The 17,475-nt window shown below is 44.1% G+C and overlaps 1 protein-coding gene across 1 annotated transcript in view; it reads right to left on the reverse strand.

Annotated features, from left to right (window-relative positions):
- The window catches only part of GXYLT2 (glucoside xylosyltransferase 2), a 91,406-nt gene extending 73,931 nt beyond the window's left edge, over positions 1-17,475 (reverse strand). Inside the window, exon 1 of the mRNA XM_026447618.1 lies at positions 17,052-17,475. Coding sequence (XP_026303403.1) covers positions 17,052-17,326 — 275 coding nt within the window. The 5' untranslated portion in view covers positions 17,327-17,475. The remainder of the gene's footprint in view (positions 1-17,051) is intronic.

The following is a 17,475-nucleotide window of genomic DNA, read 5'->3' on the forward strand; positions in this document are numbered from 1 at the left end:
TCTCCTTTCCTTTCCCCTTTCCACTTTCCTTTCCCCTTTTCTTTTCTTCTTCTTTTTTTTTTTTTTGAGACAGAATCTCACTCTGTTGCCCAGGCTGGAGTGCAGTGGTACGATTTCAGCTCACTGCAACCTCAGCTCACTGCAACCTCCACCTCCCAGGCTCAAGCAATTCTCATGCCTCAGCCTCCTAAGTAGCAGGGACTACAAGTGGGAGGCCACCACGCCTGGTTAAGTTTTTTTTTTTGTATCTTTAGTAGAGACGGGGTTTTGCCATGTTAGTTAGGCTGGTCTCGAACTCCTTGCCTCAAGTGATCCGCCCGCCTTGGCCTCCCAAAATGCTGGGATTACAGGCATGAGCCACCATGCCCGGCTGGATAGTGGTTATTTCTGATTAAAATCTTATTTCTTAAGTCGAGTGGTGGGCACTTCATTTTGTTATTATCTTTATTTTTTGTGGCCCCAAACTATTTGACTTTTTTTTTTTTAATTAAAAAAAAGCATGCACTGCCCTGCAAGACAGCAGGTCACCTCTTCTCTTCTTTGCAGGCTTCAGTGATTTGGGTCTGCACAGCACAAAAAGCAGGGGCTAGGGACGACAATCTTTCACAGTGTCTGGTGACAGGTACTAAAAAGAAAAATAAAACCTCTCCTGGTGCCAGTTCAAGTATCAGTGGTTGGGATTTAATGAGACCTCTGCTGGCCTCACCCTATTACTTCTCACATTACATGAAAAATCTCAGGCTTTAGGTAATCAGTGTTAGTGCTGTGCAGTCACAATACATAATAAAGTTTAAGGACACTGGTGTGGTGTGCCTTTCACCAGCTCCTACTGATGGCACTCTCAAATGTCACTCAAGACTGTGATGATCCAGGGGAGTGCAGTCTAGGGACCCAGGACTCCTTAACCCCTTGAATGACTAGGATTGGGCAGGGAATGGGTGACAGGAAATTCTAGCACTGCTGTGACTGATGGTTAATATTTACGTTCTTATTTTTACTTTATAAAAGGGGACTGAACATTTGCTGTCCAGAAATTTTAAGGACCTGTCGCTAAGGGAGGGGCTGATGGCAACGATCCTGGTAACCATGCTGGTACAGCCTGAACAGGAGTCAACCTATCACAGTGGAAAAGCAGAGTCAGATGATGGCAGGACAGATCTCCCGTGATACTACGTGGATCTAGGTGCACCTGACCCTAACCTGGGGCAGTTTAGTTGTTAAGCCAGTAAACTCCCTTTTGCTTAAACCAATTTGAAACAAACTTACAACTTAGCAATCAAAATAATAAGAGTCATAACATAGGTCCTAAAAAGATGTTTCTAATCAACTTTGACTCTTCCTGCCTCGCTCATATTCACTTGATTTATCTTTTGAAATGCCCACTGAACCCATTCCCTCCTTGTTGCTCACTGCTATGACCCCTACCCAAATCCTGACCATTCTTCCAGTTTTGTGGCTGGAAGAGATGCCAGACACCATGTAGGGCAGGGGATTCCCTACCTGGCCATGCATCATAATCATCTGCAGTGTCTGTTATTCTGCAGACTCCCAACCCACAGAGATTCTGATTCCATGGGTCTTGGGTGAGGCCCTGGGGTCTGCATACTAACACACTTGTACTACACACCACTCATAGTTCAGCTATGGTCAGGAACCAGGCACCTGAGCTCACATCTCACCTCTCCTCCTTTCCTTAAGACTTACATTCCCAGAAATGGAATTACTGGGTTAATATCTATGATCCTTTCAAGAAAGTAGCAATTTTGATAGTTTCTCAAATTTACCCAAGTTCTAAAGGAAAGCATCAGACTATGAGAAGAAAGCAAAAAGCGTAACTAACACTACCCCGGCCATCTCTGGATTACTTGTACTATGCAAGTGGAAATGGTCTTGTGTAAGACTACTGCCTCCTAATTTCCGTGTATTCTAATGGGGTGATGCATAGGTGTTAGTAAACATTTAGACTCCAATACAGCAAGTAACACTGAGTTACACATTGAGAAAGCTATTCCATTTTCAGTGCTTTTTCAATAACAGCAACAACAATAAAGTCTCAGCTTGATGCTTTTTAAGAATTTTAATATTTTCTTATTCTTTTTTCTTTTGTTTTGTTTTTTGAGACGGAGTCTCGCCCTGTGGCAAAGGCTCGAGTGCAATGGTGCGATCCCAATTCACTGCAACTCCGCCTCCTGGGTTCAAACGATTCTCCTGCCTCAGCCTCCCAAGTAGTTGGGATTACAGGCACCCACCACCACGCCCAGCTAATTTTTGTATTTTTAGTAGAGATGGGGTTTCACCATCTTGGCAAGGCTGATCTCGAACTCCTGACCTCGTGATTCGCCTGCCTTGGCCTCCCAAAGTGCTGGGATTACAGGCATGAGCCACTGCGCCTGGCCTTTCTTATTTATTTATTTTTTTGTAGAGATGGGATCTTACTATATTTCCCAGACTAAACTCCTGGGCTCAAATGATCTCCCACCTCGGCCTCTCAAAGTATTGGGATTATATAGGCATGAGCCACTGCACTCGGCTCAGCTTGCTGCTTACATGTCTTGAACACTTTTCTGATATTGTCTAATCCTCCTTTTCAATTGAAAAGACACCAGAACCATCAGCAGGAAAGAATAACAAGCTAAAAATGAACAACATTTAGTGTTCTTAGTGTTTGACAATTACTTTCTATTAACGTTATTACTGACAATTTCTGGCTTTCTGATACAAAGTTTCCTTTAAAAATAAATGTACTTAGGATGTGGAGAAACTAGGACCCTCAAACATTGCTGGTGGGATTAGAAACTGATACAGCCACTTTGGAAAACAGTTTGGTAGTTCCTGAGAATGTTAAATATAGAAGGTACCATATGACCCAGAAGTTCCTTTCCTAGTTAGATACCTACAGGAACTGAAAACATGTGTCCACATAAAAGGTTGTACACAAATGTTCAAATAGCAGCATTATTCCCAATAGCCAAAAAGTCCAACTTAAATGTCCATCAACTGGTAAACTGATACATCAAATATCCATACAATGGAATACTATTTGGCAGTAAAAAGGAATCAAGTATGATATGATGTGTGCTACACCATAAATGAACCTTGAAAACAGTAAACCTGTGAACGTAATGACAATGTAAAAAGCCACATATTTTATGATTCCACATATATGAAAAGTCCAAAATAGGCAAAGCCACAGAGACAGGAAGTATATTAATGAGGCGAGGTGTGGTGGCTCACCCCTGTAATCCCAGCACTTTGGGAGGCTGAGGCGGATGGATCACTTGAGGTCAGTAGTTTGAGACCAGCCTGGCCAACATGGAGAAACCCCATCTCTACTAAAAATATAAACATTAGCTAGGGGTGGTGGTGCTTGCCTGTAATCCCAGCACTCTGGGAGGATGAGAAAGGCAGATCACTTGAGGCCAGAAGTTTGAAAACAGCCTGGCCAACATGGAGAAACTCCGTCTCTACCAAAAATACAAAAATTAGCTGGGCGTGGTGGTGCATGCCCGTAATCCCAGCTACTTGTGTGGCTGAGGCAGGAGAATCGCTTGAATGCAGGAAGTGGAGGTTGCAGTGAGCCAAAATCACACCACTGCGCTCCAGCCTGGGCGACATAGCAAAACACTGTCTAAAAAAAAAGGTAAAAAGTAGATTAATCGTTGTCAGGAACTAGGGGGAGGGGCAAATGGGAAGTGACTAATGGCTTAATAGGTACAGGGTTTCTTTTTAGGGTAATGAAAATGTGAAAATGGCTGGGAGCAGTGGCTCATGCCTGTAATCCCAGCACTTTGGGAGGCCGAGGCGGGTGGATCACGAGGTCAGGAGATCGAGACCATCTTGGCTAACACGGTGAAAACCCATCTCTACTAAAAATACAAAAAATTAGCTGGGCGTGGTGGCGGGCGCTTGTAGTCCAAGCTACTCGGGAGGCTGAGTCAGGAGAACAGAGTGAACCCAGGAGGCGGAGCTTGCAGTGAACCGAGATCGTGTCACTGCACTCCAGCCTGGGCGACAGAGCAAGCAAGACTCTGTCTCAAAAAAAAAAAAGAAAATGTGAAAATGTTCTGGAATTCGATGGGGGTGATGGAGGCACAATTCTTTGAATAAACTAAAAACAACCAAATAGTACACTGTTTTTTTTTTTGATGCAGAGTCTTGCTCTGTAGTCCAGGCTGGAGTGCAGTGGTGTGATCTTGGCTTACTGCAACCTCTGCCTCCTGGGTCCCAGTTCAAGCAATCCTCCTGCCTCAGCCTCCTGACTAGCTGAGATTACAGGTGTGTGCCACCATGCCCAGCTAATTTTTTTTTTTTTGAGACGGAGTCTAGACCTGTCGCCCAGGCTGGAGTGCAGTGGCATGATCTCACCTCACTGCAACCTCCACCTCCCAGGTTCAAGCAATTCTCCTGTCTCAGCCTCCTGAATAGGTGGGACTACAGGCGCTTGCCACCACGCCCAGCTAATTTTTGTATTTTTAGTAGAGACGGGTTTCACCATATTGGTCAGGCTGGTCTCAAACTCCTGACCTCAGGTGATTTGGCCACCTTAGCCTCCCAAAGTGCTTGGATTACAGGGGTGAGCCACCACACCCGGCCAATTTTTTGTATTTTTAGTAGAGACAGGGTTTCACCATGTTGGCCAGGCTGGTCTTGAAGTCCTGACCTCATGATCCACCCACCTTGGCCTCCCAAAGTGCTGGGATTACAGGTGTGAGCCACTGTGCTTGGCCCAAATTGTATACTTTTAGAAGGTACTTGAGTTAAACTGCAATAAAGTTGTTATTAAATAAGTAAATACATCAATGCACTTAACATTTATAACATGGATAGATGTTGTAAAAATTTTTAAAGCAGGTAATGGTAGTATAGCAATATCATAAGAATTGTGGGCCAGGTGTGGTGGCTCACACCTGTATTCCCAGCACTTTGGGAGGCTGAGGTGGGTAGATCACCTGAGGTCAGGAGTTTGAGACCAGACTGGCCAACATGGTAAAACCCCGTCTCCACTAAAAATACAAAAAAAAAAGTAGATGGGTGTGGTTGCAGGTGCTTGTAATCCCAGCTACTTGGGAGACTGAGGCAGGAGAATCGCTTGAACTGGGGAGGTGGAGGTTGCAGTGAACCGAGATTGCACCATTTGCACTCCAGCCTGGGCAACAAGAGGGAAACTCCATATCAAAAAAAAGAATTGTGATGCCATGTGGGAATGAGTGAGGTCTGTAAAATATTGCCCTGGCTATCCTGGCTCAAGTGTTCCCCAAGCTTAAATGAAAAATGATATACAGAATAACACAGAAGGCTCGGAGGGAGTAGCAACTTCCATGCTTTCTCTCCATGGTGCCTGAGACAAGCGTCTCCTTAATCGCTTAGAAGTCTCAAGCGTGCGACTTAATTAAACTTCAATTTCTGGAGTGTATAAATAATGAAATACGGCATTTATGTGTAGTGCTATTTACTTTGTAGCCTATTAGTGCAAAACACACTGAATTATTAAAGCGAGTAATTGGTTCTACTCAGACCCTCTTTTCTGCCATCTCCTGCTATTTCTCTTATCAGTGCTTCTCCTGAACTGTCAAGCTAAATTAACTCAGGTGAACCTGAGGCTGCCATACAGACTGGTGGGGAAAGTTGGATGGAAAATTGCACTTCTTTCAAATACAGCCCTAAACTGCACTGCTGGCAACTAGTTTTACTTACAGAAGGAAACAGAAATACGTAGGGGAAAAATGGTAGAACATGAATTTTAAGAAGCTGAATATGCTCACCTTATGGGAAGAATAGATTAGTGATGTCCCCCTCCCTAGTGGAGTATTTTGCAAGATGAAACCATTTTTGCTATTTTAACATGGAGAAAGTCTGCAAATGAGGAGAGAGTGGCAGTTCAGGAAGCAGAAACAACACTTTGATATGGCCCCTGGAAGAAGAGTCCGGAGAGCGATAATTATAGCCATGTCAAGTGTTGGCAGTGAGAGTCACTACTAAAGTTCCCTGCAAACCACAGGCTTTGGAAAGCATGAATCCCCTGACAAAAATCTTCTCCCCTGACGCCATGATTAGATTCTTCACTCAGAACCCACACATGACACTAAGGACTTTGCTAACAGTTAAATAACTTTTAATGACCCATGGTTTCGAGTTAAATCAAATATCATAAATCTTTCAAGATAGAAAAGCTGGCATTTGCCTTGAAGTCATGGTGTTATATGAATAATGCCAAGAGAGTGCCAAAAAACTCCATGGGGGGCTTCATGACATTATTTGATAAATGCATTTAATTATTAATAGTACATATTTAGCTTAGCTCATGATATCTGAAATGAGGCTGTATTCTTAAACAAAGTCTAGGTCTAATGCATGGTAGGTGTTCAGAGCCTAAAGTTGGTAATTACAACTATGTGTATATGTGTGTGTGTTTGCTTTTAGACATCATTGTGCACATACATAAGCTTTAAAACTAGTGTCACAGCAAGGATTCAAACCCAGAGAGGTAGACTTAAGAGGCCATGCTTTTAGTCATTATGTTGCATTTGGAACCACACACAAGTAAGTTAGAAAAAGACCAGCCCTCTCTGGCTGGGTGCGGTGGCTCACGCCTGTAATCCCAGCACTTTGGGAGGCCAAGGCAGGTGGATCACCTGAGGTCAGGAGTTCAAGACCAGCCTGACCAACATGGTGAAACCTTGTCTCTACTAAAAATACAAAATTGGCCGGGCGTGGTGGCACATGCCTATAGTCCTAGCTACTCAGAAGGCTTAGGCAGGAGAATCACTTGAACCCAGAAGGTGGAGGCTGCAGTGAGCCGAAATCGCACCATTGCACTCAACCCTGGGCAACAAGAGTGAAACTGCACCTGAAAAAAAAAAAGAAAAGAAAAGAAAAAGAGCTCTGTCTGAGCAGATGCAGCCCCTACGCAGGGCTCCTGGCATGGACTGGATTTCAGTCTCCCATGCCTCCCCAGGGGCTCGTGTGCAGGGAACGATCTCCACAACAGACCTTTGCCAACTCTACTTTCCTAATCCACCCATTTGCCATTCGCAGAGGTTATTCACATTTGTGTCGATTTATTCCCCCTCTAGAATTCTATGAAGGCACCTGGACTATTCTCATTTCGTTTTTTCCCTTATGATTGTTCCTGACATATAGCAGATTCTATTTCTCCATCTCCTTCTTCTTTCCAAATTAACATGCTATTGAGAGTTTAAAATATGAATCGGCAGTGCTAGTTTGAAATAAATGGCTGTTGACATATGAGGGAGAAGAACTAGATGAGGATTACATATTCCGCAAAGGGGCATTTCTGTCTCATTTCCTGAAGAAGAACATGAAGGACTTTAAAGCTTAGAGGGAGGAAACGAAGAAAAGTGGTCTCCCCAACTAATTTCCAGCTTTCTAAGCCTCAGGCCATCAAGGGATTTTTAATTTTTATGGTAATTTATATACTTTAAGTTATTTAATGCATATACAAGTAGTGCATATATCATAGAAAAAATTTTAAATACCACTAGCAAAAGTGGGGGGCACTCAATTCCAATTTCATAACTACTGTTAAAATTTTGGTATGCTGTCTTCCAGAGTTATACCATATGCTGTATTCCAGAGTTATATACGTGGGTGTGTGTATATACATATGTAAATATATAAAAACTTTTAAACTTGAAGTAGGATCATTTTCATAATTTGTTTTTTTTCCTTACAAATCTGAACAATTGAAAAAAAACTAGAGAGGTTCTAGAAAGCTATCAAATGGTTCAAATTGTGACATTTGTTCTCAGCTACAGCATGGTGGTTAGCAATTTTGCTCTAAAAGCACATAGACCTGGCTTCAAATTCTAGGCCTGCCACTTGACTGTCCTATCTTGGGCAAGTGCTTTAACCCCCTTTAGCCCTCAGTTTCCTCATCTGTAAAATGGGCATACTGATGGTAATGGACATCTGCTTTGGGTTTTGGGATTTCTTACTGGCATCTATGTTTAGGACTTTCTGGTAAAAGCGCCTTAATTTTATTTTGGGGACACCACTCTTTTTCTGTTCTCAGCTCATGAGGCTTGGAGGGGATGAATCAGCTGCCCCTCACCCCACCAGCTGTAGGCACATCTCATGTGTAGCCGTCGGTAATTGGAAACACATGTCAGTCAAGTGAGGTCAACGGAGGCAGCCCTGGGACTTTTGCTGGATGGAATTTTTCCCTTAGGGGCTACTAGAAGAGGAGGTTGCACACCCAGACCTATTGGGAATCATTACATGGAGAAAACTGACCTGAGAGTGTTGCCCACACAGAAGGAAGCAGAGCTAAAAGGAGGCAAGATGATTAGAAATCCTGGCTTCACCTGTGACTGAAGCTTTATCGCTTTGCACTTTCCAGTTTTATGAGCCAGTTAAAACCCCTTTTATGACTAAGCGATACAAACGGATAAGCTGGCATTCTATCACGTGCAACTGAAAGAGTTCTGCCTTATCCAATATGAGTTCCTACCTCCTAGATTATTATGAAGATTAAATGAAATAATGCAGTGAAGTGCTTAATAAGGTACCTGGCATATTTTAAATCATCAGTCAATATTAATAATCATCATAATTAAGTATTAATGTGAAATTCATCAGAAGCCTTCATTTTCCTCTAAATACGTTATATCCATGCCAAAACCAGGCTAGGCAGGGCAGCAAAAAGCACATTATTTTATGTATCAATACTCTATCTTACTACAAACCGGATTTGAACTGCTAGTAAACCTTTTGTTCTGTTTTAATTTGAGACAAGGTCTCATTCCGTCGCTCAGGCTGGAGTACAGAGGCACAATCTCGGCTCACTGCAACCTCCGCCTCCCGGGTTCAAGCGATTCTCTTGCCTCGGCCTTCAGAGTAGCTGGGATTACAGGCGCCTGCCACCATGCCCAGCTACTTTTTGTATTTTTGGTAGAGGCCAGAGTTCACCATGTTGGTCAGACTGGTCTCGAACTCCTGACCTCAAGCAATCTGCCTGCCTCAGCCTCCCAAAGTGATGGGATTACAGGCATGAGCCACCGCACCTGGCCACACTCCTTCAGCTTTTAATGAGTACCAGGAGACTGAGATTGGTGTATCCTTTATTATATACAGAAGCTGAGTCTCAGCTTCCTCGAGTCATACCTACCCCAACAAGAAAAGGCTGCTTGAATCTGCATTTTTAAAAAAATATATAAAAGTGAAATAGAGATGGGTATCTCACTATGTTGCCTAGGTTGGTCTCTAACTCCTGGGCTCAAGCGATCCTCCTGCCTCAGCCTCCCAAACTGCTGGGATTACAGGCATGAGCCACCAGGCCCAGCCTTGAATCTGTATCTTAGCCCTTGCTAACACTTGCCGGGAGTTTCTGGCGTGGCATGTTTGGTGTCAGCATTTTACCTGCATTGTCTCATTTTGTCACTGAGCTTATTTCTGAGAAAGCCACAATTTGCTGAGGACTGACTTGTTCAAAGTCACACAGGTACTTAGCTGGGTCTAGTTATGGCTCAATTCCTAACAATGCAATGATGGGTAATAATAGTACTCAGAACAGCAAATGATTTGGTGACTCCCATGAGCTAACCTACTGTGCTAGGTGCTTTATGTACATTATTATTTCAGCTCTCGGATCTCAGTTTTTCTCACTCATAAAAGAGAGTCATATTTTGGATTATGTATTCTCTATTGTCTTATGTAAAGCTTGGTTTATAAATTGTACCATATGAGATTACAGTATCTCATGTTGCTAAAAGAGATAGGGGATCATCTAAAAGTCACTTGAAATATATGAAGGTCACTCTTTTCTGGCACAAAATCAGCAACTCCCAATGAAGGTATCATGTCAAAAAACTTCTTTTTCCAGGAGGAGTTTTCAGAACTTCATAATCTGAAACAAATGCTGGGGAATATTTAAGGGAAATGTAAAATGAATATTATCTTCAACAGAAGTATCTTATTTTCTTTATATTATTTGTAAAATTGTGCTAAAATATGTACAACATAAAATTTTGTCTTTTTTACAGGGAATTATAAATGAAGTATTCCTAAGGAAAACAAATCTGTTCTCAAATTCTCTTCCAAAGACTCTCACCTGTGAATTTTAAAAAGGAACAGTGTCAATATGGCCAGTATTTACTGAATTTAGTAAAGGTGTTAAAAGCAGGTGCTACATATTCAAATTAGTCAGGACTCTCTGGTGGCAAGTAACAAATGCAAGTCAAACTAGATTAAGAAAAAAAGGGGAATTCATTACATCACAGAATCTAGAAACGGTTGAGACAGTGAAAGGCAAGAAGCTGACCTTGGGAACAGTGCTGGGAGCTGCCCACCGCCCCCACCCCCCGCTCCGGCCCCACCCCGCTGGCCTGCACACCGCTGCCAGCCCACCTGACCCGACCCCACTCCACCCCATCTGGGTTGCTCTGCATCACTTCTCATCTCTCCATACCATCTTGGTTTCCATTAGCTCCTATTGCAGAACAGCCTTCCCCACTGGCAGAAATACAGTTGCAGTCCCTGAGTTGCTTAACTTACAGCTTCAGCCACTAGAAACAATCTGCCCTTATGCTGTTCCCTTAGGTCTCCGTTGTACCAAACCCCTATTAACCTCAATGGGGAAGGCACCAGGTTCAAGAGGCTGAAGAAGAGACCCAGAGCCAGCAAATGAGACCTGGGGTTTTACTGGGGCTTCCATATAAGGGAGAGAGTCCAGTGGCAGTGGACTGCCTTACATGCAGTCCAGGGGCGGTGGGCTGGACAAGATGACTGCACAGCCCAGTGGGGAAGGGCTGGGCAGAAGAACCGCAACTGTTTGCAAAAGGTGTGCAGTTTACATATTATAGTGTTTTCACTTACCACCCTCCCCTCAACAACCTCCACCTGGCAATCTTCATGCAACCCAAAACTCAAGGCCTTAATCCCCTGCATAGCCCGTGTTCCATGGGGCAGGATGAGGGCTCAGATGTTCCTCATAGAACATAAGCATGAATCTCTGGGTTGGCCACTCCAGGATTCCCTAGGTTGGAACACACATTCAGGTGCCTCTGGCATGCAGGGTCATTCTAAGGTATGCTCAAGCTATTGCTGATTTACCATATAGTCTCTGATCCCAATTTTTAAAAATCCTTAAGAAAAGCTCTGATTTTGCTCAGGAACCTACCCCTGGTAAGTCACCCGCAGGCTTTGATAAGGTCAAGTGCACATAATGGCTGCTCTGGGGTGTGGTGGATGCTCACTTCCTGGGTGCCCCCACCCAACTATTCCCCTTTCTCTCCATCAGTAGTCCCAAGATTTTGATTTAAAAGAATCATCTGGTTCAGCTAAGATGATTTTGGATGCAACAACAGAACTCTCAACTCCAACACAGGGCCCAAGAAACGTTAGCCCTCAGGATGCCTTGATTCTGGGATTCAGTGATGTCCTCAAGGACCTGTATTTTCTTTCTCTACTGCCCAAACAGATGGCTTCATCCTAAAGATGATTCCCTTACAATCATGGTGGCAGCTGGGGCTATTTATTTCCTTGGTTGTATCTAGAAGATGGAGTCTTTTGTTTAATAATGTAAAATAAGCTCTTTCCTTCTGGCTGATTGGGCCAGTTTGGGTCATATGACACACCTGTAAGACCAATAGCTGTTGGCAGAGAAATGAGTGTATTGACAGGCTTAGTCCTGGATACAAGAAGCTCACATTATGAAAGGCACGGATCATCATGGTGGGCTTAGACTCTCTCTCGGGGCGACACAGTGAGACACTATCCCAAAAAAAGAAACCCAAATAATAAAAGTAATAAAAAATAATAAAACCTATTTAAAAGGAAAAACGTCCCTCTCTTTTAATGGTGTTACTATTAAAGACCCTCACTATTCTTCAAAAGGGTATGGGACCATTTTGAATATTACTAGATAATAAGGAACTTAATACTATAAGTAAATCTTGGAACAGGGCTGGCACAGGCAGGTCCTGCACCCATTCATTAGTTCATTCAACAAATATGTATTGAGTATCTACTATGAGATCATCTCTGTTTTAGGAGTCAGTGAAATAGTGATTTAAGGAGAACACTGTTAAGTGTACATGAGGGGGCAGGAGCAAATAACATACAATATTCACACAATGAGTGCTCCGAAAAACAAAAGACTAAACAGGGTAAGGAAAAAGAGAGTGATGGAGAGGACCCCCTTAGGAGAAAATATTTGAGAACAGTCCTGAAAGAAACAGAGGAGCTAGCCATGCTAGGATGTGCGCAAACATTCCAGCACTAGAGAGATGCATACTACTGAAGCAGGAATGGGCTTGGTGTATTTGAAGCCCAGTGTGGCTGAAGCAGAGCAAGTGAATGGGGAGTGGTAGAAGAGCAAACCAGAAAACTAAATGGGGTTGAGATCAGGCAAGGGCTCAAAGGCCACACGGGGAAACTTCAAGTTATTCTTAGTGTGATAGGAAGTCAATCACTGGAGGGCTTTAACCAGCAAATAGGTGGACCCCATCTGGTCTACCTATTACAGATTATTTCAGCGGCCATAAGGAAAATGGACTGTAGAGGGCGCTAGAGTGGACCCACACAAACCAGAGAGTAGGCACCTGTAGTGTGCAGCTAGGGAATGATGGTGGTTAGGACCTCACTAAGTAACTATGGAGTGGAAATGGTGGAACTGGGGATATATTTTTGAGACAGAACCAATAGGGCTTACTGACTGAGTAGGTGTGGAGGGTGATCGAGGGGATTCATGAACCAATCAACAAAAATGAATTGTGGATAGAATCAAGACTCACACTACATAGTATCATAGACAGTACTCAAGATCCAGACACCTTTAATGTGCTCTGGGGCTATTAGCTAATTATAGGATGGACACAGATGAAGCATTTTGCTGCAGAACACCATCCCTTTCAGTGAGACCTTTATTCAGGCTTGAACACTCTGAGAAGACTTATCTCAAACACTAAAGGGAACTGCAGGAAATGGTGCCTCTTGATGAGACACATGCTTCCTTTCATTGGAGCAGCTGGGGAGGCTGCCAAGTGTAATGTGTTTCTGTATTGTCTCCTTTCCCTCATCCCCAAATTCTGGGAGGGCAGCAACTCCATTCACCATTGTACCAGGAGTGCCTGACAGAGTAAATGTGCAATCACATTTGCTGCATGACTATGGAACAAAATGGCAGAAGAAAACTACAGGGCTTAAAGGTAGCTTAAGTCTCCCTTAGAAGCCGTATTTTAAGAGAAACAGCAATATCCAGGCCAACACAGAAGAAAAAGAATAAAGTTCAGGACAGGGTTGCGGTTGAGTAATCAGAAAGAGCCCTAGAATGGAGCCCATAAATGGGAAACAGTGATTTTGCAAGAGTTAGCACAAAGGGCCATGCAATAGCCATTGTTGGGATTTTGCTGCTAAACTTGATGATCTCATCACAGGATCATCAAATGTCTGAGCTGGAAGATATCTTAGACAACTTTTGGATTAATTTGCTCATTTCACAGATGAAGAAAATAAGGTGAAATGGCTTTGGACTAGAACCCAATTTGCTGAACTCCACATGCCAACTTCTTTCCTTTATTGCACTGATTAGCAGTTAACCTTCCTTTTCCACATGTAGGCTCAAGGAGGAGTTTTCAGAAGCGACCTAGAGCAAGTCTTCTAATGTCTAAAATCTATTCCCAAGTATAATTCTCATTTTATGATTCAGTTTCAGGGGAAAAAAAAAGACCTCTCTTGACAAACCTTTCCTCTTATTCAGTGAAAATGAGGCAGCCCCTCAAGGTTCCCTTTTTGAAATGGCTGCCAGGCTTAAATTTAACACTTAATCCTACTAACAAAAGTACTGTTTATTTTTGATGAACAGTATTTATTTACCCCTCTTCTTTATGACTTTTCATTTTTCATACCATTTCAATGGACTTATTGTATATGTGTCTTTTACTATACGTCGTCCCAGATTCTTTTTGGAAGTCAACCAGCTATAAATCACCAATAAGCCAAAATAGAAGGAAGATTTCATTTCTTTTGTGCACTGGGACTGCTGCTTCCAGAATGGTGTCCGTTTTCAAATCCCCCCCTTGACAGAAAAGCTGAGACCTTACTTACCTCCTGGCTTTATATTTATAGAGAAGGAGGCCACCACAGGACAGATTGTATACAAATGACTAGTTATAAAATTGAAGGGTCTGCCTACTAACGAGGCAAGTCCTTGGAAACTTCTGTGAAATGAAAACAAGATGTGGAAGGAGAGTGCTACGTTTCCTGCGTTGACGTGGCAGAACTTCACTTACAGCAGCCCCCTGTGGGAGGCGAGGCAGCACAGGCTGTGGATGGTAAGCAGGTGGTGGACTGTGTCACATCCAACTCCAGGCTCTCAGCTAACTACAACCACAAGCCTGACCCTCCCCAGACCAGAGAAATGAGATCACGTAGCCTTCATCTCTTCTGGATTCTAGCCATGTAAAGAGATTAAAGCACTCGTTTTCTGAAAACACGAGGCTTTCTCTTCCCTCCCTAAATGAAATTCCTCCTAAACCACAAAAATTTAACCCAAGCAGAATTAGGAAAGCAATAAAGGAGACCTAGCAGAGATCTTTCCTCCTACTCCCTCACAACTTCAGAGTCTTCTGCTGCCATTTCTGTCGAGGTAGCAAGAGAAACAATAAATAAGTCCCAGAAAATGTCAACTGTTTATGCATTTGAGCCGGAGACTTCCTGTGGCTTTTGTTTTTTACTCCTTTTCCAGTTTTACAATTTTGTTCTTTATTCCTATGGTGTTGGCCATGATTTCCATGATAATCTAAGAGATATGTTCAAAAGAAAAATGGCTTCAAGGGTACTGTTGCTCCTGTTAGTCCTTTCCTAAAACATCCATTTGGATTCTGTTCATGATCTCCTCCTAGTCAGAGCCACTTTGTTCAGACAGAGACAAAAAGATGCTGCGCCACTGTTCTCAACACCTTGAAGAATGAGACAGATCCAAAAATCTAGTGTTTCTTTAAAAAACATCTCAGTAAAATTACGAATTGCAGGCAAGTCTGTGGCATGACATCAGCATAGCACATAAGTGCTCAACCTGAGTCCACACCGCCTGAATCTTTATCTTTCTCTACCAGGTTACCTGTGAACTTTGGACAAATTGCTAACCCTTGTGCAATACTTTCCTCATCTGAAAAGTGGGGATACCATTGGTGCTTACTTTGCAAAGCAGGTTATCAAACTTTGTTGTGCATGAGAAACAGTGGGAGGGACTTGTTAAAACACGGTTGCTGACCACCACCCCCGAAAGCTTCTGATTCTGTAGGGCTGGGGTGGGGCCCAGGAATCTGCATTTCTAACAAGTTCCCAGATGATGCCTGTGCAACTGGTCTAAAGTCCACACTTTGAGAACCACTATCAAAGGGTTATGGTGTGGGCAGGGCGCGGTGGCTCACGCCTGTAATCCTAACACTTTGGGAGGCTGAGGCAGGTGGATCACTGGGCTCAGGAGTTCCTGGCCAATATGGTGAAACCCCGTTCCTCTACTAAAAATACAAAAATTAGCTGGGCATGGTGGCATACGCCTGCATGCCAGCTACTTGGCAGGCTGAGGCACAAGAATCACTTGAACCTGGGAGGCTTGAACCCGGGAAGTGGCGGTTGCAGTGAGCAGAGATCATGGCACTGCATGTGCCATGATTTTTTTTTGTCTCAAAAAAAAAAAAAAAAAAAAGGCAGTGGGGGTTGGGGGAGATTATGGTGTGGATTATGTAGTTGCATATGTAAGTGTTAACTGTGACTATCTGTATGTACTGCGGTTAGCAATATCCCTGGCAATAGGTTAACAATGCTAAGGGTGACATTATTATTATTATCTTACCAGTTGTCCCATCAAACTTAGCAATCATATTAAACTTGCAGTTAAACCCTAATTAATCTATCATAAGAAACACCAGTATAGAAGAGGAGAAATCCTATTAATTTCCTAACAGACATATCCTTAAAGACTGTACACATCCAGAAGGGGCTGTAAAATGTTACAAGTACTTTAAAGTGACAGATCGCTGGGGTCTTTTTCCCTCTAAAACTTGTCAGTACCCATCTGTAGTGAGGCAGAAGGGAAACAAAAGCTGACACAGCTACTTCTTGAGGTTTCATGTCTTTCTCTTAGTTACAGTAAAAGCACCAAAGAGATTTAGTCATTATGGTTAAAAGGAATTTTTCAACTCCCTTCAGGTTGAAATTAAGGAGCCCAGCAAACGAGGACATTGCATTGGCAGTTAGAAACAACAGTTTTGAAAGGGCAGATGAAACAGACTCGCTAGAAGACAAGGGGATTGTTGAAAAGCCCTCCACAACAAAGGAAATGAACACAAATCCCTAACCTGCGGCGCGTTCCAGCAACCCTAAGGCCAAAGATAAAGCGGTCCGATGAAAAGCCTCCGCCTGTTAAGCTTTGTGTAGGGAAAGAGAGTATCAAACATAAGGTCGAAGGTTAAGATGTTTTTCTTGTAGGAGAACCCTTTGACCACACTTGAGCCTGAAACAGAATGAGGATCTGGAAACCCCCACTCTGTCTTTTCTGTGCCACGCATCAGTCCTTTCAAGGAGAGAACTTTTTAATAAACTTAGGTCAAGTGTCTCTTCTGTTCTAAGCATGGGGGTACTCCAGGTTGAACGAGAGGCTGCCAGTCCTTGGTAAACATCTAACTTTCCAACTCGATCAGATCTAAGGTTTCGGCAAAATTCTCCAGTGAAACATGAGAATTAGATAAAGCATTCTTGCATCGTGATGGCTTTTGACAAATTAAACAAAGGGTGCATGTTTGCAAGAGTGCAAAAATAACGCCTTGCCTTGACAGTTAAAAAATTTAATGTACGAAACCACTTTCCTTGACACTTCAAACATGTACGTGATTATCAGCACTGAGCTGTTAGAGGGACTCCACCGAGTTGGGTCTTCTTTTCTATCGGGCTAAGAAACAGAAGTGGGCAGCCCGTGGGTGAAACTTGGAAGTCTGTCTCTCCAGCCCAAAGCCTCCCTTGGACTTGGCACGGGTGTAGGGAGCGAGACACGGGTCCGCAGATGGGATTCTGGGGTTGCCACGACTCACCTCGCCAACTTCTCCAGTCTCGCAGCGCCCCGGCGGCCCGCTCGGGGGCGCAGACGCGGGGGCCGGCGCCTCCGAACTCCCGGGCTGGCCCCGGGGAGGGCGCCCGGTCCCGGCCAGCGCGCGGGGACCGGCGCGGGGTGGCGCTGCGGGGCAGACGCGGGACGTGCGGGAGGCGCTGGGGGCTCAGCGCGGCCAGCGCGCAGGGACAGCAGCGCCAGCAGCAGCGCGGCCAGCGCGAGCAGGAGCAGCGCCGCCGCCTTGCTGCGGAGCTTCATGGTGCGGCGCGGCGGCGGCGGCGGCCCCCAGGCGGTTCGGTCCCTCTGCGCATCGCGGCGGCGGCAGGACGAATGCAGCAGCGCGCGGCGGTCGCCTCTCCGCCCGCCCGCCGGGGACTGGGGTCGTGGCGGCCGGCGGGCGGCCGGCG

Source organism: Piliocolobus tephrosceles, chromosome 2, assembly GCF_002776525.5.
Source record: "Piliocolobus tephrosceles isolate RC106 chromosome 2, ASM277652v3, whole genome shotgun sequence".
Taxonomy (NCBI): Eukaryota; Metazoa; Chordata; class Mammalia; order Primates; family Cercopithecidae; genus Piliocolobus; species Piliocolobus tephrosceles.